Below are 20237 nucleotides of genomic sequence, written 5' to 3'. Positions count from 1 at the left end.
AAGAAACCCTTATGTTCAAGATAGTCAATCTATGATCTGAAAGAAAAATACCCTTCAAAAATCTCTTACTGTTTTATAGATTAAGGAGCCATGCTGTTCTGGACAGTTGCTTCCTTGTGCCCATTTAGTTAATTATACACGAGTGAAGGTATTTGGTTGCAGAGAAACATACTGCTTTCCAATATTACTTTTGATTATGGGAATACATTAGTAAATAATTTTACAGTTTTCACTTCAAGAAAAGGGCAGAATCTTTATGGAAATGTTTTCTGTGGTCACACATTTGACCTGAAATAAATACATGATACTTTTCAACTGAAGAATTGTCACCCAGCAAAGAGTAAATAGACAGGACTGAGGGGATTGGTTCTGGCTCCTAAGGAGACAACAAGAAAAAAAAAAAAAAAACCAACACTGGAGAAAAGAAATCGAAAAAAAATAGTAAGAGAACATTTTCAGTATCTCCACAAAGCATTTGTGCTGTTCGGGTTAGGCATCATGAGCAAATGCATTGACTTGGAATACTTTTACTAAGTGAGTAAATAATGTGCAGCTCCTTGGAAATTTGGGTAGTGATAGATGGGCTTAGGTACATGCGAAATGTCTTCCTTCTTTAACCTTGTCTTAGACAGTATTTAAGGAAAAAGGAAAAGCTAAAAGCAGTTATCTCTACTTTCTCAATTAAACCTGTGTGACTGCCTCTTCATGAACACTGAAGCATGTTGAACTGTGCTTGCAGAATCTATGTCTCTTTCAGGAAAACCACACTAAAATCTGACTTAAACAGAAAAAAGTGTAGGTTCTGCTTATTTTTATCTGTTTAGTTGAATTCCCAGTTCATCCATTGTGCTTTTGCAACGGCTGCTGTGCAAACAAGTGATTTTTGATTTTGCTGGGTGAATTGAAAAATATCTATATGCATGTGTATGCATTGGCTGATTGGAGATCGTTTTATAAAGTTGCTGGAGATTGACCCCTTTTCTCTACCAGCCAGATAGTTTAAAACCAAAACAAACAACAGCAACAACAACTGACCCAGAATGTGTCCAATCCAGGGACAGTTTCCGTATCTGCCTGCCTGCCAGGGAGGCTGTCGTATTCTGGGATGAGGGTCTTTCAGTGTTTGGTTTTAATGCTGTTCTAATTTGTATAAAACAATTAAATGTTCATTCTCTGAACCAAAGAATGGCTCTTCTGCCATGTGTCAAGAGATTCGCCCCAGATGGTGGAACATGTGGGGGAAAAAAACCAATCAGCTGATTAATTGGGAATTACAGCAATGGACTTCCAGGTAACCTTCCCAATGGAAATAAGCATGTCAAAGATACAGTGAGACCTTGAGAACTTTGGAAACTTGGCATAAAGCATTTCCATGCCTTATCTTTGTATGAAGAGATTTATTAATATTTCTTCCTTAGAAGAATATTCTGTTTAAGTGTAACATCCTTCTATCCAGTTTTGATAAATGGAGGAGGAAATGCTGCAGAGATGGGAAAGGAAACCATGGTGGCGAGGTTAGGTATGATGCCTGTCTTTAACTAAATGAAAGGGTGGGAGGAGGTGGACTGTTTTAATAATATACCTGGCTTTGAAGTAATCCTTCCTTTATCACCTTCTTTCAGAAACTGAAAAAGGATTGTCTCATTTGAATCAAACCTTTGCGTATTTGGTGGCTCTGGAAATACAATGAACTGGAGCACTGGACTTATTTTATCTTTGGGAATAAGTAGAAATAACCCACGACCCTATTGTTGCAGTAAGACCTGTAAAAGGTGTTTGTGTAGCACAAGTGTGTTGCCCTTCCTTTGACCACTGTAGCTGGGAGGGAGGTCAGTCACACGTGTGTCCAGGCAGGTGTGCAGTAATGTTCTCTCTTCCAGGGAACATTCCCCAGGAGTTCCTTGGAGTCCTCTGGAAGGAAAAAAAAAATCAGCTTTTATTACAACAAGCAGTAATACTAGGGGAAGTTCCAGAAATCTGAGGAGTTGCTTTTATATCCATTGTTTGATTATCATAACTCAAGCCATCTTTGTGCAGGAAATTTGTGTTATTTTGGTAGCACTTTCAAGTTTAAGATTAGGGATTTGTTTGAAATCTCGCTACATCTTCCACAGTTTACTCATTTCTGGTAATAGGACATGTATAACTGCATGCAGTTGGAGAGAAAAAGAGGCCTAGAAACTCAGGAACAGGGTGAGGATTTAAGGATGTCTGAAAATGCCGGTTAGCTAAGGGGGAATATAAGAATGATATGTGTAAGTGTCACATGGAAAACTTCTCCATAGCTGTTTATATTTTGTCTAAGTAATTTGAAAGATTGTTTTATATTAACACTCTATATGAACATTCTTTTATGTATTTTCTTAGAGACCTAATGCATCGTATTGTCATGCATTGTCTCTCTGTATTGTAATGTGAAAAATGCTTATTGTGTTGTCATGTGTCATGTCATCATTTTTGAGATGATGACTTAGCGCTGAATGTTGGAGCATAAAACTGTTCATGCAGCAGTTTGCCAGGAAGGGTGCAAAGAAGGGCTACTGTGAAGGTGAAGAAAACAGATTTTTATATGAAAAGATACAGAATAACTTTGTAGTGTCTACAAAAAAGACTGATAATATGATTTCTGTTTCTAAATACATGGGCAAAAGGGAGAATAACACTGAGAAGAGAGAATAAGCTGAAGGTAAATGTTGCTGTAGAAAATCACAACAAAACCCCAAACCTAGGTGCTAGCTAGCCTTGAATAAATTTACAATAGAAATTGGAAGAAAAATTCTGTCCACTAGAGGAGCTGAGTTCTGTATCAGCTTCTAAATAGAAACAGCAAAAGGAGAAACTAAACGCACAAGTTTTATAAATTTCTAGAAGGACTGTATGAAATGCTGCCTGAAATAGCTGAGGATTGTATTTGAACCAAATGGTCCAATCTGATCCTGTGTTCCTTTATCTCCAAGTCCTGTATTCTTCCTTTATCTCTGAATGAGACGCTTGATCCTCTGTATAAAGTCTTTCTTTGTTTCCATTTGTCAAAAAGTCCATGTGTCAGCAAAGATGAACATGTTCTGAGAGAGGATCTTCTAACTGCTTGTTACATAGAGCATGCAGCCCCTGACTGACTTTACATCAGTAGCTGCTATTTTTAAATCGGTGGTGCTAAGGTGAGAAAAAAGCAGGAATCTCTGGTTAGTCTTTACATAGTAGCTTCAGGGCATTTGATTTTACGGTCATATGCCATGTTATGTCTTAGGAGTAGTTATTCTGGTCCTAAATCCTGTAGGTACTTCTGTGGATGGGTGGTGTTTCCTGCTGACTTCACTGGAGTTTGTGTAAGGTTGAATTTAGCGTGAATAGGATCAAACATGAATCAGTGTGATTCTGCTTCAATTCCTACTTTTAAAATAAGTTCCTATTCAGTACACATAAGGATGACAAAATCAGATCAGTGGTATGTTTCCAGTCACACTCTCATCACAGAAAAGTGAAATCGATAAAATACGCTCTCTGATGGAATTTTAAATAATAATTTTATGGTAGTGAAATCTTCATTTTTCGACTGTTGCTTTTTATAGCGATTACATTTTCAGACACAGCTAAGAAACATTAACAAAACAGACCACTTCAGGAAAATGTTTTACTTTATGTATCTTTTTTGAGAGTTTTGTCTTATAATTGAGTTTTGTAATACTTATCATGGTTTATGGAGTGTGAGTGAAGCCTTTCCTAGCACAGCTGAATACAGACACAGTAGAAACATGATAATGATATATTCAGCAAGTGTTAAATTGACATTATGAAGTAAACAAAAGAAAACTCAGAGGAAATCATTGCTGTGCCCTGAGGTGTATCAAAGGTATTTTTATATTTAAAGTTTAAATTAGCCTGTGCTCTTACTCTGTATGCCAGCGTGCAGCTGTATTGACAGCGGAGCGGTTGTGATAAAAGGGTCACTTTGAAAGTCATGAGGTTTGTTCAATCTGAAATGCCATCAGGGAAGAAAAAAAAAATCTCTTGATTGTGAGACACAAAGGTGTGATAGCACACACACGAAGACATAAGAGTACTGAAATGCAAGGCAGCATCAGTATTATTGCCTGAAATAGGCATTTACAGAAGCTTTGAGTGATGTTGTGTTAGCTTCTTCACTTGAAGTGGGATGTAAGAATTTCTAATGCTCGTGGCCTCCCACAGAGGCTTTCTTTTAGTACATTTTCTTTTACTGCACTTTGAGAAAGAGTTGGGAGCTTGCTTGAGTGGAAAAAACCTTCTCTTTGTACCAGAAAAGTGTATCAAGTTAAAAAGAAACAAATAAAGCTGTGTTGCTATATATTTAATTATGAAGTGGTAGATTTGAAAGTTTAGGTTAATTTTCAAAATTTCTTTTATTCTGTAAACTAGAAGCCTTTACAGTCTTCCCAGCAGGTAAGCATCCTGTGATAATGTCAGATAGTTCCTGCATCAGATAAGAAGGGTATTTGTGTAGAAATAACCTTTAGTTTTCCTGAGTATTTAAGAAAAGGTTTGGTTTGTTGATAGTTGTAAGGTTTTTGTGGGCACAACAGTAGATTTAAAACATGCTGCACTAAAAGCAGTTAAATATTCCAAACATGAGTTACAGTTCAGTTCAGGAACTCATAATAACCTGGAGATAGGTAATTACTATGCAATACGTACCAGTGTCAGTTGAAGATTTGCTGAGGGATCTCTAGCCCCATCCCCTGCCCCATTGTGCCACTCCATTGCTGCAGGCGACCGTCCATCCAACACAGGTAGCCTTAGGGTTGGCATTTTAGCCTCCCAGCTGCCACCCATCACGGCCTGCCATATTAATGCCACTGCTTTAATTTATGTGAGCTGTGAAGCACAGCAACAGGAGATCTGATTTACCTTTCCTTCTCTGGTTTTCTCTAGCAATGGAAAAAGCTCCTGCCTGCGCTTGGGGGCAGGAGTATTTTCAACTGCTTCTACGAAGTCAAGGAGATACTGAATGCAGTGTCATTCAACATATATTTTGGGATTAATACCTGTTTTATGTTTTGTTTGAGCTAGTTTCTCTTTAAAGAACAGCACAGAGTAAATGTGTAGCTTTTAACAGTTCTGTTACAGAAGTGATTTCAATTCTTTATAATTAGTGGAGGTTCTAAAGAAAAATGAACCCTTAGTATTTTAAAGGTAACTGTATCTGTTGGATGAAGGAATTGCTGGAGATGACACGTGGAGTTCTTAGCGGCAGGAAAGCTTACGAACTTTATCTCTTTAACAATAGATTTTACGAATTATCTTAATTGAAGCTTTCAAAATGTGAATGCTTTGACACTTGAGAGCACTCCTCTTACCTGAACTAGCATGTTTTTCTGAATGTTGTTAATTATTTGCTGATGGCTCACAACTCCAACGCTTAAGAAATGTACTGCTGGAAAAATGCATCCATGTGTTTTAGAGCTTCATGCAATAATGAAAAATCAATTTATTCAAAAAGTGAATTAGGTACTTTATTCAGATTAATGGGGACTAGCTATAGAAAGCCTAGTAAAAAAAATACTGTTTCTCATGTGAATTAGTATAAAATATTTCTCCTTAGAAGAGTTCAAACTAATAAATATATAGAACAGTAGATGCAGAACTAATGAATGTGAGACAATAAAAATATTTTATTTTCCTTGTGCCCAGGCACAATGCACAGCAAAGAAAAGTTCTAAGTTCCTCTCATCTGTTTTTGGCTAAGCTCCATGGCTAGCATTTAAACACAAATATTTACTAGTTTTATGGTTGCAATGAAAGTTGCTCTGGGGTCTAGACAGTGTTTCTTGATAGCCAGCCTACTATGTAGAAAGCTAAATAAATAGCAGTAAGAGACTTTCAGGGGGAAAAACAGGTCAGAAGGACAATTGCATGAACCAGGGTAGTCTGATGGTGTCACTTTGACTGACTAAACAGTTGTTTCCTTTGAATCTCCAGGTGTTATCTGTCCTACTCTGGAAACTTCATTTTTTTGGGAACACTCAGTTATGGCTTTGGTGACTTCTTTCTGAATTTCATCAGAAAGAAGGTTTATATCTTTCATCGCAGCAAGTCTGTTACTGTCTTTCTTCAAGCTGGTACTTCTAGTCAAAGGGCATCTTCTGGCTCTCTTCATTTTCCTTTCTGTTTGATAGCATACAGATATTGCTATTTGCTATATCTATTTTGGTTATCGGCCACAGTAAGAAAAATTAAATATTTTTATTGTCCTACATTTATTAGTTCTACATCTACTGCTCTCCATACCCTGTCTACCATCCTGGAGCAGCAGCCAAATTCTTTAATCACTGGCATTTGATGCCCCATGGCCTAAAGACTTCAAGAGTTTCCAGAAATCATAAACAGTGAAGACGTGGTCTGTTTCCCATGTTAAACAGGAGGAGGAGGACAGGGAGAGACTCTTCTGTCCCTGCTTGTCTGAAAATTTGGTCCACTGTTTTTACTGTTGGGGTCCTTCAGGATGAATGCAGTGACATAATTGTGCATTGCTACTATGATTAATTTGTTTGTTAAAATATTTCATGAGGAAAGCCTGACATGTCACACTGAGTTTTCAAGACTGTTTTAGCTTGCATAGGTTCACAACCAGCAGCGTTTTGCGCTAATGGGCTGTCAACCTGAATTCCTGACAGGGAAATCATGTCTGATGACTTTATGTTTCTTTCAGTAGATTATTATAGAAATAATAAGCCTAGACTAGATAGGGCTTGGGTTTTTTTCTGTTTTCAGTCCTGTCATAGTCATGTGACTGTACAAATATTTCACTTACCTAGAACTGATCACACTGTGAGTCTTTAATTCAGGTATCCACGATACTGCCATCTGTACAGCGGATGAAAATGTAAGGGACACTTCTTTTATTAAAGTAAAAACTCTCTCACCATTGAGCTTGTCATTAAGATCATTGTTTTTAATAATATAATATTAACAGAAGTTATGTTAATCAGTGTCTCATCATAATTGTTACTGAGAATAATTATAAAATTAATTATAAAGACTCTTACTCATAGCTCAGTAAAGAAATTTTTTCTTCACATTCAAATAGAAGAACAGAAAGTCAGGCTATAATTAGGGTTCTGATAAGATGAAGTGAGTCTGAAAATATAGCAGAAATGTTTAAAAGACTATTTACATGTAGTTTAAAAGTTGAGAGTATTTTTAAATTATATTTTATTCTTCAGTAGTTATGCAGATTTATAAAGGTGAAGCAAAAAGAAATATTGCTAAGTACCACAGTAGAAATTTAATGTTGCTGTTTGACTTTTACCAAAAAAAAATAAACCAAAAAACTAACAAACCAACACACACACAAAAAAATCAAACAACAATAACAAAAAAAAAATCACAAAATACCCCACCAGATTGAAAGTGTTACCAAAATACCAAAAAAAAATGTATTGGATTTGTACAGCAGTTGGCAGAATGGCCTATGTCTGGACTGCTGGTTTCTATTACAATAAAAAAAGCAAAAAAGGAAAAGCTATTAAAAATTGAAGATATTACTCAGGCTTCCAGGAAATAGCTGTATTTAAAAGGAATTATTATAACTCGTGTAAAGAATGATTTCTTAAACGTACTGAAATTTTTGGGGTTCATCAGTTATGTAGTAAGTATTTTGTCTTCATTAAACAAATTTTCAGAGAAAAATTATTCCGTCAGTAAATGACTGCCCATAAAATTCTGCTTGAGAGCACTGTCTTATGGAACTAAAAATTATAGGAAAATGCGCTAATTATTATTCAAGGGGGGAGAATTTCACTGAAGAAGAAATCATCAGATGGTTCAGGTAAGGGCATTCTTATGTCTTTTGCATTACAAAATTACATGGAATATCTGCTTTAGAAATAGTTACCTAGATGGACGTAGAAAGAATGTTGTGTGGTTTCCTCATTAGCTAATAGCCTTGTTGCTGTATGTCAACCATTTTAGTGTAAATTACCTGAGAACCAAGAATTAACATTTTAACTCATGATGTTACAACAGAGTATATTAATATTTTTGTTCTGCACCATTGCTTAGTTTGTTTTTTTACCCTGAATGATGTGGGTTACCTTGCACTAACAAAGTTCAGAATACCTCCAGAACTGGCTTTCTATATGCTGAGTAACAGGTTTTATAGATGCTAAACCAAAGGCCAGTTAATCAGTGCAAAAACCCTTTCCACACAATTTTGTATTAAAAACTGGACTGTTAATTACTATAGGTACGAATTATTATATTATTGGATTTTGCCAGGTTTTGTATTATTTATGTTTTCTAATTTGTTGCTACGGTTTGCACTTTTGGTTTGCCATAGACTGACTTAGCTTTAAATGTTCTTTATTCATGTGGCCTTTAATCTAAGGCAGAAAAGACCACGCTCTTCAAATGGTACAAACGAATGTGGTTAATGAACTATACTGTTTTATACAAGCGAAGTGCCTGTTTTGCTTAATTCTGTAGTAGATGAGATCAACAGTTCTCCCATAGAGAAGAGCTGGAGACAGATAGCAGAGTCTGTAGCATGAAGCTGTGACTCAGTACACCCCTATCACACGTTCTGCTCCCAGTTGTCTCAACAGGATTAGCTGAGCAATACAGCCGTCATATCTGACTATGTGATGCTGCTGTTTGGTGGGCTATTACCCTATCAAATACAATGTACAAGTTAAAATAATCTGACAGGTTACAGAACACCTCTTTAAAGATTGAAATACGTGTTTTGCAAAATTCTTATTCTATCTGTAGACCCATAGAGGTGGAAAAAACTCAGTAGTTGCATTGCATCCCTCACTGGCAGTACTCCTGCAATATATTTTCCCATGGGGTTTGGTGGGGATTTTTTTGGTTTTATGATCAGAGCTAAAATAAAGCTCTGAAAATTATCTGGAAAGCCTTCCAGGGGAAATGCTAATGCCAGGTTCACCCCCCATGAGAAAGAACATCAGTTAGCTTTTTGGTGAAATTATTTTACCTATGTTCAAACACATATTAAAGTTGCAAAACCTGTAACAAAATGTTTAAAGACTGTTTCAAAAAATACAGTGGTTTGGTTGGATTGCTTTTGGCTGTGGTTTCCAAGCATCCATGTTTGAACACAGGCCAGTATGGACCCATCTGCCTAGTGATTACATAGGGGACCTTGCAAGGAGACTGACTCCGTAAGGAATGGTTGGTGAGATGCTATAATATTGTAATCTCTGCAGGCTCCAGCTGGATCCTGGATCCAGCTGACCTAGTCAAAGCATACTTACAGCTTCCTTCAACCCCATGCACCCAGATTTCTGTCTCAAACAAACCAAGTTTCAGGAGAAAAGGGGTCCTTGAGCACACCTCTGACACCTTGAAATGACTGAGGATGGATTCCTGGGGCTATAGGTTCAGCTGATCTCAGGTGCCTTCACTGTTTGTGTCTTAAGGCTTTACATTTTTCCTTCAGCTTGCCCAAATTTCTTTTTCACTTCACTCAGTTGTGGAATGTGTTCTTCACAGTAGTATGGCTCTTGGCAGGCGTTCGCATCCCCTGCTCTACATCCTAGTAAGGTCAAATCTCTGCTTTTCCAGGCATATAACAATATACAGCAATGACCGGGCTTCATTCGGTTTCTCATGTTTCTACACCTGGCCTGTCTTTCACATAACTCACCTATTGCTTTTCAGGCTCCTTGGTTCCTCCAAGACATCCCTCTACAGAAACTGACTTTCTCTGTTTTGTGATGCTATGGAGATGCTTGTCTATGCCATGAGAAAGTCTGGAGGTCTGTCTGTGCCACCTTTCCCATTCTTCTGCAGAACGTTTGAAAGAGCTCAGAGGAGCTGCTAATTTCTTTTTTTTTTTTTTTTTTAAGACTTTGCAAAATACTGTTTTTACCATCACTAGATTAATTGATTATTTTTCGAATTAGATTGAAGAGCTTTTCTGGCAAGTGTGACTAATAATAAATTTTGGTGATGATTAATATGTATCTAGAAATTACATTTGAATTTCAAGGAACCTTTTTCCAAGATAGTGCCCGTGCATTTTTATTTCCATAACATTTATGCTTTCTGATATGTTTCTGTCCTTTTGTACTTTTTTGGTCGTCTTTTTTGCCTCTGGCTTTTTTCGTCTCTTGTACAATGTGTATTTTCCCAAATGGGTCTCGAACAGCATTTTTTATTATACTGACAAGAACAGCAACACTTCTGTAGATTGTCCTACAGCAAAGGCATGACAGAATAAATGATCATAAATAAATCATCTTACATGATTTCTGTGTTTCCAGTCCTTCAGTTCCTCTCTCCAAGGGGCAAGTGCCCTGGCAAACCACTGCTTCGCATGGCATTTCAGGCCTAAAACAGATGCTGACAGAACAGATGTGATTGTTGTTTTGCCTGCCACACCTTAGGATTTGAACGCAAATCACAGGGGCATGATAGAATAGGCACTGGAAGCTGCCAAGGATTGATAGATCACATGTTGCTTGAATTTCATTGTTATGCATGTTCAGCTGCTTATTCTACATGTTCAAAGTGCTATTGGGAAAAGTCACTTTTTTTAGTCACAGAATTCAGATACTACATATGGCTTGTAGAAAGACACTAAGCTGCGGTTTGGATGGCCTAAATTCTCCATGTCTCAGTTTCTTATGTATGAAGTAGGAGTAAATACGTTTATGTGCTCTGTACTTTTTTTGGTGTAATTTATACTGGCTGTCTTTGGGACAGAAAGTTCAGCTGAAGCCTTTGCTACTGTTGTAGATATGTTCTCACAAAAAGTCACATTAGCTGATGATGGAGAGTGATGCCTTACTAACGTACATAGCTGTTTCTGCATCACGTTGCCTTTCTTTTATGCACATATTCATTGTCTCTGCATCCAAAAGATCTGGAATGGAGGACTGTCTGATACCGTGTGTCATCTCCATGTCCTGTTGTGTGTTTACAAGTTCCTATCATACTGCTCACAGGACAGCTTCTGGTGCATGTGTTTAAGTGTAGTGCCATTGAGCAGAAGGGGCTAAATGACAATGCGTTACTGTAAAGCACTTAGAGATGTATTCAAGATATATTCTATGTCCAAGAGTAAGAGTAGGGCAAAAGATAAGCACATAGAGCAAGCAAAGACATGCAAGGAGAAGATCCGGTGGATGGATAAGTCTTCGGTGGTGTTTTTATCTTAATTTATAGGTTATTTTGGAAGTCAGGATTGTTATAGAGGTTTTTGCAAGGCAGTGTGTCTATTAATATGTTTTTCATTGTTCACACTAACTTGTTAAAAATGCTTAAAAGAGAGAAAGGACTTACATAGTACATGTGTACATGTGTGCTGGTTTTGGCTGGGATGTAGTTAATTTTCTTCATAGTAGCTGGTATGGGGCTGTGTTTTGGATTTGTGCTGGAAACAGTGTTGATAATACAGAGATGTTTTATTTACTGCTGAGCAGCGCTTACACAGAGTCAAGGCATTTTCTGCTTCTCATACCACCCCACGAGTAAGTAAGCTGGGGGTGCACAAGAAGTTGGGAGGGGAGACAGCCGGGACAGCTGACCCCAAGCGACCAAAGGGTTATTCCGTACCATATGACGTCATGCTTGGCGTATAAGCTAGGGGGAAAGCTGTACAGGACACCACTGCTTGTGGACAGGCTGGGCATTGGTCAGAGGGTGGTGAGCAATTGTTTTCACTTGACTTTCTTGGGTTTTCTTGGGGTTTATTTATTTTTTTCTTCCATTATTTTCCTTTTCATTATTATTATTATTATTATTATTATTATTATTAATACTAATAATAATAATAATGTTATTTTATTTCATTTATTAAACTGTTCTTATCTCAACCCACAGCTTTCTCACTTTTACTCTTCCGATTCTCTTCCCCGTCCCACTGGGGGAGAATGAGCGAGTGGCTGTGTGGTGCTTAGTTGCCAGCTGGGCTTAAACCACGACAGTCCTTCTTGGCGCCCAACGTGGGGCTTGAAGGGTTTGAGATAATAACAGATTGAACAGAGCATATTAGAAAGGATTTACATCTGTTAACATTTGCAAGTCACAATACTGATTCATCTGTTTTCAACATTAGTTTATATGATCTGCACCGTGCTGGTTTTTTTGCTGTACCTGTTAAAGGTGGGTGTTGGCTTTTGCAGTTTGCTGTGCTCTGTAGTGATTAGTGATGTTTTGCCTGGGAAATTCGTTATTAAATCTCTGACCTTGAGCTTAATCTGGTATTTGGTCTCTGTACTGAAGCCATTACCATCTCATGGAGACAATTAACAATTATATCTCTTCCTCTGAGAGGATTTTTTGTGGAGGAAATACAGAACGGCACCCTTGCTACTTTCTTCTGTGATGTTGTCTCCCTCGTTACAATAACTTCTCAGTATCTTGAACATCCTCGGGTAGTTAAAATTCTTCTATTTGTATTTCTTAGAAATATTGCTTTGGTTTTGTCTAAGGTTAACAAACAATTTAGGAATATGACCCAGGCTCTGTGAGAGTATGGTCATGGGTGGCACGGCATGTGGGAGAATATGGCAGGTATCTAGAGGACTTCTCACCTCCAATGGTCTGGAACTTCACTCCTGAACAACTATAGGATCCTAATGAAGTGATTGAATGTAAAAAAAGAAAAATATGCTGTGGCTACTCCAAAGAGTAGCACTTACTGCACTGTGCTGGGCCCTGGCCAGTATCTACCAAACACCGCTCGATATCATGCAGCACCCTCAGGGAGAAGGGAGGGAAAACAAACCAACAGACACTGTGGCTAAACCAGGCACTGTTATCAGTCACCCCCAATAATTAAAAAAAAACAGTGGAGGCGGAAGCCAACTCGTTTAGTAAGGGATGAAGAAGCTTCTCCTAAGAGGGAGCAGGAGAAAGAATCAGAAGAGGCAGCCTGTTCTATGGCAGAGCAGTCACAAGAACAGGAGGAGGAAGAGACTGAAATCATAAATGAGACAGAAACCACCCGATCCCTATCCCTTAGGTGAGCTGCGAGATATGCAAAAAGATTTTAGCCATCAACCAGGCGAGCTAATTCGCAGCTGGTTACTTTCATGGTGGGATGTTGGGGCCAGTAGTCAGGAATTAGAGGGTAAGGAAGCCCGGCAGCTGGGATTCCTTGCTAAGGATAAGGCCATTGACAAAGGGATTGCAAAAAAGGCAGGAGTCCTCAGTCTTTGGCAGTGACTCCTGTCAAGTGTGAAGGACAGGTATCCCTTCAAGGAAGAACTCGCAAATTCCCAAAGGAAACGGACCAACATTGAGGGGGGCATCCAGTATCTGAGGGAATTAGCCGTGTTGGAGGTGATCTGTAATGACCAGGCATCCAAAGACCTGGGTGAAATCCGGTGCACACGGTCCATGTGGTGAAAGTTTGTACGAAATGCAGCGACGTCGTATACCCACACCCTGGTGATAACGAACTGGACAGACACGGAGGCACCAACTATAGATGAACTGGCCAGACAACTCCGAGAATACGAAGATAATCTTGCTCCCTCCATGTGTGTTTGTGTCTCAACTGTGGACAGACACAGACTGACCCAAAAATGTTGGAGCAAGCCAAGAAGGGTAGGTTTTCCTCATGCACTCCAACCAAGGCCTCAGCTATTAAGAGTCAGCCTTTTTCTGTTCAAGGGAAAGGGTACCGGTGGCGCACACCACGTGCAACCCCGTGGTTCTTCCTGCGTGACCAGAGGGAGGACATGAGGAAGTGGGATGGTCAACCTACCTGGAGACTAGAAGCTCGGGTCCAGGAACTGCAAGGAAAAACAACAGCCAAAAAGCATCCATCCAGGAAAATTACTGCTCCAGTGGCCGTTGGGCAGAGTAGAAGGGCTGACGGTACTTTTGATGCTGATGAAGGGACTTCTGTTTTGCATTTACAAAAATCAAGTAATGAACACTCAGACCAGGAATAGAGGGGCTCTGCCTTCGGTCAGGCGGAGAAAAGGGACAAGCGGGTTTACTGGACTGTGTGGATTCGATGGCCTGGCACATCAGCCCCACGGGAGTATAAAGCTCTAGTGGACACCGGTGCACAGTGTACTTGAATACCATCAGATTACAAGGGGGCAGAATCCATCTGTATTTCTGGAGGGACGAGGGGATCTCAAGAACTGTCTGTGTTGGTGTAAGCCTAGCTGGGAATGAGTGGCAAAAGCACCCTATTGTGACTGGTCCGGAGGCTCCATGCATCCTTGGCATAGACTATCTCAGGAGAGGGTACTTCAAAGACCCGAAAGGGTACCAGTGGGCTTTTGGTATAGCTGCTTTGAGTATGGAGAAGATTAAACATCTGTCTAGCTTGCCTGGTCTCTCAGAGGATCTGTCTGTGGTGGGGTTGCTGCGGGCTGAAGAACAGCAGGTGCCAATTGCTTCCATGACAGTGCACCAGCAACAATATCGCAGCAATCAAGACTCCCTGGTTCCCATCCATAAGTTGATCCATCAACTGGAAAGTCAAGGAGTGATCAGTAAGACTCATTCACCCTTTAACAATCCCCTGTGGCCCGTGCAAAAATCTAACAGAGAGTGGCGGTTAACAGTGGACTATTGAGGCCTGAATGAAGTCACACCGCTGCTGACGTACCAGACGTGCTGGAACTTCAATACGAACTGGAGTCAAAGGCTGCCAAATGGTATGCAACAATAGATATCGCCAGCACATTTTTCTCGATCCCTCTGGCAGCAGAGTGCAGGCCACAATTTGCTTTCACATGGAGGGGTATCCAGTACACCTGGAATCGACTGCCCTAGGGGGTGGAAACATAGTCCTACCATTTGTCATGGATTGATACAGAGTGCACTGGAACAAGGCAAAGCTCCCGAACACCTGCAGTATATTGATGACATCATTGTGTGGGGCAACACAGCGGAGGAAGTGTTTGAGAAGGGGAGAAGAATAATCCAGATTCTCCTGAAAGCTGGTTTTGCTATAAAACAAAGTAAGGTCAAAGGACCTGCACAGGAGATTCAGTTTTTAGGAATAAAACGGCAAGATGGGCGTCGTCATATCCCAATGGAGGTGATCAGTAAAATAACAGCTATGTCTCCACCAACTAACAAAAGGAAACACAAGCTTTCTTAGGTGTCGTGGATTTCTGGAGAATGCATATTCCAGGTTATAGTCTGATTGTAAGCCCTTGCTATCGAGTGACCTGGAAGAAGAATGACTTTGAATGGGGCCCTGAGCAGCAGCAAGCCTTTGAACAAATTAAACGGGAGATAGTTCGTGCAGTAGCACTTGGGCCAGTCCGGACAGGACAAGATGTGAAAAATGTGCTTTACACCTCAGCCGGGGATAACGGCCCCACCTGGAGCCTCTGTCAGAAAGTGCTTGGAGGGACTCGAGGTCGACCTCTAGGATTTTGGAGCCGGGGATATAGGGGATCTGAAGCGCATTACACTCCAACTGAAAAAGAAGCATTAGCAGCAAGCATATGAAAGAATACGAGCTGCTTCAGAAGTAGTTGGTACTGAAGTGCAGCTCCTTTTGGGCCCTCAATTGCCTCTGCTGGGCTGGACGTTCAAAGGGAGGGTCCCCTCTATGCATCATGCAACTGATGCTACATGGAGTAAGTGGGTCGCGATGATAACGCACAGGCTCGGATGGGAAACCCTGACCGCCCAGGAATCCTGGAAGTGATCAGGGCCAAAACTTCGGAGCATTGCTAGAGGAGGTGACTCATGCTGAAGAGGCCCCTCTGTATAATAAACTATCAGAGACTGAGAAGCAATATGCCCTGTTTACAGATGGATCTTGTCGTATTGTGGGAAAACATCAAAGGTGGAAAGCTGCTGTGTGGAGTCCTACACCACAAATCACAGAAACTGCTGAAGGACAAGGTGAATTGAGTCAGTTTGCAGAGGAGAAAGCCGTTCAGCTGGCTTTAGATATTGCTGAATGAGAAAAATGGCCAATACTTTATACTGACTCATGGATGGTGGCAAATGCCCTGTGGGGGTGGCTACAGCAATGGAAGCAGAGCAACTGGCAGCGCAGAGGTAAACCCATCTGGGCTGCTGAATTATGGCAAGATACTGCTGCTCGGGTAGAGAACCTGGTTGTAAGAGTACGTCATGTAGATGCTCACATACCCAAGAGTCGTGCCACTGAAGAACATCGAAACAATGAGCAGGTGGACCAGGCTGCTAGAATTGAAGTGGCTCAGGTGGATCTGGATTGGGAACATAAGGGTGAGCTATTTATAGCTCGATGGGTCCATGGCATATCAGGACATGTAGGAAGGGATGCAACATACAAATGGGCTCGTGATCAAGGGGTGGACTTGACTATTGATGCCATTGCACAGTTTACCCACGAATGTCAAACATGTGCCATAATCAAACAAGCTAAGCGGCTAAAGCCTTTTTGGTATAGAGGATGATGGCTGAAATATCAATACAGGGAAGCCTGGCAGGTTGGTTATATCACACTACCACGAACCCGCCCCGGTAAGCAGCATGGGCTTACAACGGTGGAAGCAACTACTGGATGGTTGGAAACGTACCCCGTGACCCATGCCACCACCCAGAACACTGTCTTAGGCCTTGAAAAGCAAGATTTATGGCAATACAGCACCCCTGAAAGAATTGAATCAGACAATGGGACTCATTTCTGAAACAATCTCATTGATACCTGGGCCAAGGATCATGGCATTGACTGGGTGTATCACATCCCCTACCATGCACCGGCCTCCGGGAAAATTGAACGATACAACGCACTGTTAAAAACAACACTGAAAGCAATGGGTGCTGGGACATTCAAGCATTGGGATACACATTCAGCAGAAGCCACTTGGCTAGTTAACACTAGAGGCTCTGCCAGTTGACCTGGCCCTGCCCAATCAAAACCCCTGCGCACTGTGGAAGGAGATAAGATTCCCGTAGTACATATAAGGAACTTTTTGGGAAAAACAGTCTGGGTTATTCCTTCCTCAGGAAAGGGTAGACCTATTCGCGGAGCTGTTTTTGCTCAAGGACTGGGGTGCACTTGGTGGGTAATACAGAAGGACTGGGGAGACTGAGCTGGCTTTGGTGCCCAATAACTCCATGCAATACAACACCTCTCCTGTCCTGAGTGGCCACCGTAACAGATGGAGCCCAAACTCATGGACTAAATGAACTCAGTGGACATTCTGTGGACATTTGTGGATATTTATGGACATTTTACAGACGTTTCACAGGGGTGATCCATAGACTAAGGGAATGATATCTGCGTATTATATCAAAGGATGGGAAGGGTGATGGTAGGTAATGAGAATGTATTGGATAGTGTGCTACCGGAGCATGACATAAATGGTATGGAATAAGGGGTAGAAAATGTGCTGGTTTTGGCTGGGATGTAGTTAATTTTCTTCATAGTAGCTAGTATGGGGCTGTGTTTTGGATTTGTGCTGGAAACAGTGTTGATAATACAGGGATGTTTTAGTTACTGCTGAGCAGTGCTTACACAGAGTCAAGGCCTTTTCTGCTTCTCATACCACCCCACCAGTGATTAGGCTGGGGGTGCACAAGAAGTTGGGACGGGACACAGCCGGGACAGCTGACCCCAACTGACCAAAGGGATATTGCATACCGTATGACGTCATGCTTGGCGTATAAGCTAGGGGGAAAGCTGTCCGGGAGACCGCTGCTTGTGGACAGGCTGGGCATTGGTCAGAGGGTGGTGAGCAATTGCTTTCATTTGCATCACTTGTCTGTCTTGGGTTTCTTTTATTATTTCATTTTATTTCATTTCATTTATTAAACTGTTCTTATCTCAACCCACAGTTTTCTCACTTTTACTCTTCCGATTCTCTTCCCCGCCTCACTGCGGGGAGTGAGCGAGCAGCTGTGTGGTGCTTAGTTGCCGGCTGGTGTTAAACCATGACAACAGGGATCTTGCCTACAAAGCTAAGTGATGAGGCAGATAATACTGGCACACATGAGGACCTAGAGGTAGAAATTGGTAGCACCAGAATACTGAAATCTGAGTGACGTTACTAGGTTTACAGTTCTCCAAACTGTGGTGAAATAATTCTGCAAGTAGATGCATGTCTAATGTGCAACATTAACTGAAATATGTAGCCAATCAGCAAATACAGTCTGTGTTTTAGTCTATAAAAATATAAATATTTCTGTTGACATATCCTATTGGAATGAAGGAAGCCAAAGATCATAAATTGAGACTTTTAGCTACTAGACAGCTATTCCCTGGGGGTTACTGTCAGGTCAGCAATATGCCAATGCTGTACAAAATACTCCATTGCCTAAGTGGAAGGAAACACGAGTGACAAATGTGGTATTCAACTGAGCTTCTTATTATGGAGGTCAGAGTCCTTGGCTGATGGGAGAAACAGACCTTCCCAGAAGTGCCAGCAGTATATCTAGTAAGGGAATGTATTAAATAAGCATCAATGAAAAGTATGCTTATAGAGAAGCGATTGTTTTGCCTTTTTTCTTGCTGTAATAAAGTGAGTAATAATTATTAAAAACTACTGTTTAATCTCTTTGGAGCCATCTTTCCAACTGTTAAGGTCTAAAAGTATTTTGGAATACTTCTGAATTTTCAGAATTTCAAGCATTTTAGTAGAAACAGTCGTTCTTATTTTTAATAAACGGCTTCTCACATGGTACTCTAGAAGCTATTGTGTGGATTCACTGTTCTGTTACCTGCTTGCCATCACTGAAAGGATGTAAAACAGGAGATGTGGTGTGAAAGAGGGAAGCGTCACATTTCTCTAAAGTATGATTTTGACAAATCACATTTTACTGGCTCAGAAGTCCCTGTGGACACCTGAGCAGAGAGCTGTGGAGCAGTGCTAGTCACTGAGACGTGCAACACAGAGCATGTTCATCTCTGTAATTGAAACAGCTGTTATCAGAGGAAGTTTACTAAAAATGCTGATTTTTTTTTTTTTTTTTTTTTTTTTTTTTTTTTTTTGACCCTGTTTCAGGTGGGATTCCGTTTGTCCTCACCGGAGAGTTTTTCCAGCAGTCTCAGAGGCCGGCTGCATTCATGATAGCGGGGACAGTCAACTGGCTCTCCAACTTCGCAGTTGGACTGCTCTTCCCTTTCATTCAGGTATTCAACATCCTTGATACACTGATATAGTAGGTATAGTGTAACATACGATGTTTGGATAAAATTTTCAGGTAATAATAAATGTCTTTTTATTGAAGTGGATTAAGTTCCCACCATGTTTGTGATACGGTTCAATTGTACTACCCACATGTCTCTTTGTTTGAATGTCTCGGAGAAAATTGTCCTGCAATAGAAAAATTATTTTAACTGTGGACAACCCTATATGGCATATTCCTCACAGGAGTGCTTTAGCAATGCAGTCTGATGGCTGTGTCTGGAGTTCACGGTCACTGATGGTGATTGTCACTGTTTTTTTCTTCAGCCTTTTAGGCTACCCATCTTTTGGTTTACCCTATGCTTTGAGGATCCTTATTAATCTCATTGGGAAATAGATGCTCTCCGCTCCTCTCTCCATCTAAGTTTGGCTTCATGGCTCTCTTTTTTTCAATCTCTTCTGTCAGGCTTTTATCTTCTTCAGCTGGTTCCTTCTTACTGCAGCCTCGTTGCTGCATGGATGAATTTGGTCTTGCCCCACCTTCCCCAGGCTTCCATAAGCTTTGCTTTTAGTGGATTGCTTTATTTCCTTGGCTGAACTAGTCGCATGGAGGACAGAAGCCAGTTTCATCAAGAGCTGTCTGACAACTGGTGTTTATATTTTACCAAGTTTATTTTCTAAAAAAATAAAATTGTAATTTAAAAAAATGAAAAAATTAAATTCAAAGTGCAACATAGAGCAGCATTTTTCCTCTCTGATTCCTGATAACACTTCATCACTGTTGATGTGTCATGTCTGGCAAAGACGCTTCAAGCTTCTTCTCATTCAAAAACACACTGAGGTCCTTTTACTGACAATGAACCTCTCCCATGGACCGTCCACAGTCTCTGGAGCTTACACAGGAGCTGGTTCTCTATTTCAGGAGCTGAAGGACAGCTGATCGGTCCCCCGACTGACGATGTCCAAACTCTTTAAAGAGCCATACTGCTCCACTGATAACAGTTTAAGAGTGAAGCTCACAACTACAGGACAAAATAAAGAATTCCTAATTGTTTTTTTAAAATGCACAGAGGAAAATACTAGGGGCAGGAGAAGGGCACAGAGGGAAGCAAGCTCTGTAGGCTACTTGCAGTTCCTCACACCCAGGAGAGAGATTTTGGATTACACTTCAAATCATCGCAGAGTAAC

General features: G+C 40.6%; 1 protein-coding gene across 3 annotated transcripts in view; it reads left to right on the top strand.

Annotated features, from left to right (window-relative positions):
* Window positions 1-20237, top strand: part of SLC2A9 (solute carrier family 2 member 9) — a 116160-nt gene that overhangs the window by 75339 nt on the left and 20584 nt on the right. For all 3 annotated transcript variants that reach the window (XM_059817724.1, XM_059817723.1, XM_059817721.1), the window contains exon 11: window positions 18927-19054. In XM_059817724.1, the coding sequence (XP_059673707.1) occupies window positions 18927-19054 (128 nt within the window). The remainder of the gene's footprint in view (window positions 1-18926; window positions 19055-20237) is intronic.

This window comes from Gavia stellata, chromosome 5 (assembly GCF_030936135.1).
Source record: "Gavia stellata isolate bGavSte3 chromosome 5, bGavSte3.hap2, whole genome shotgun sequence".
In the NCBI taxonomy this organism is placed as follows: Eukaryota; Metazoa; Chordata; class Aves; order Gaviiformes; family Gaviidae; genus Gavia; species Gavia stellata.
Note: the sequence above shows the minus strand (reverse complement) of the source record. Positions and strands in the feature narration are given on the sequence as shown.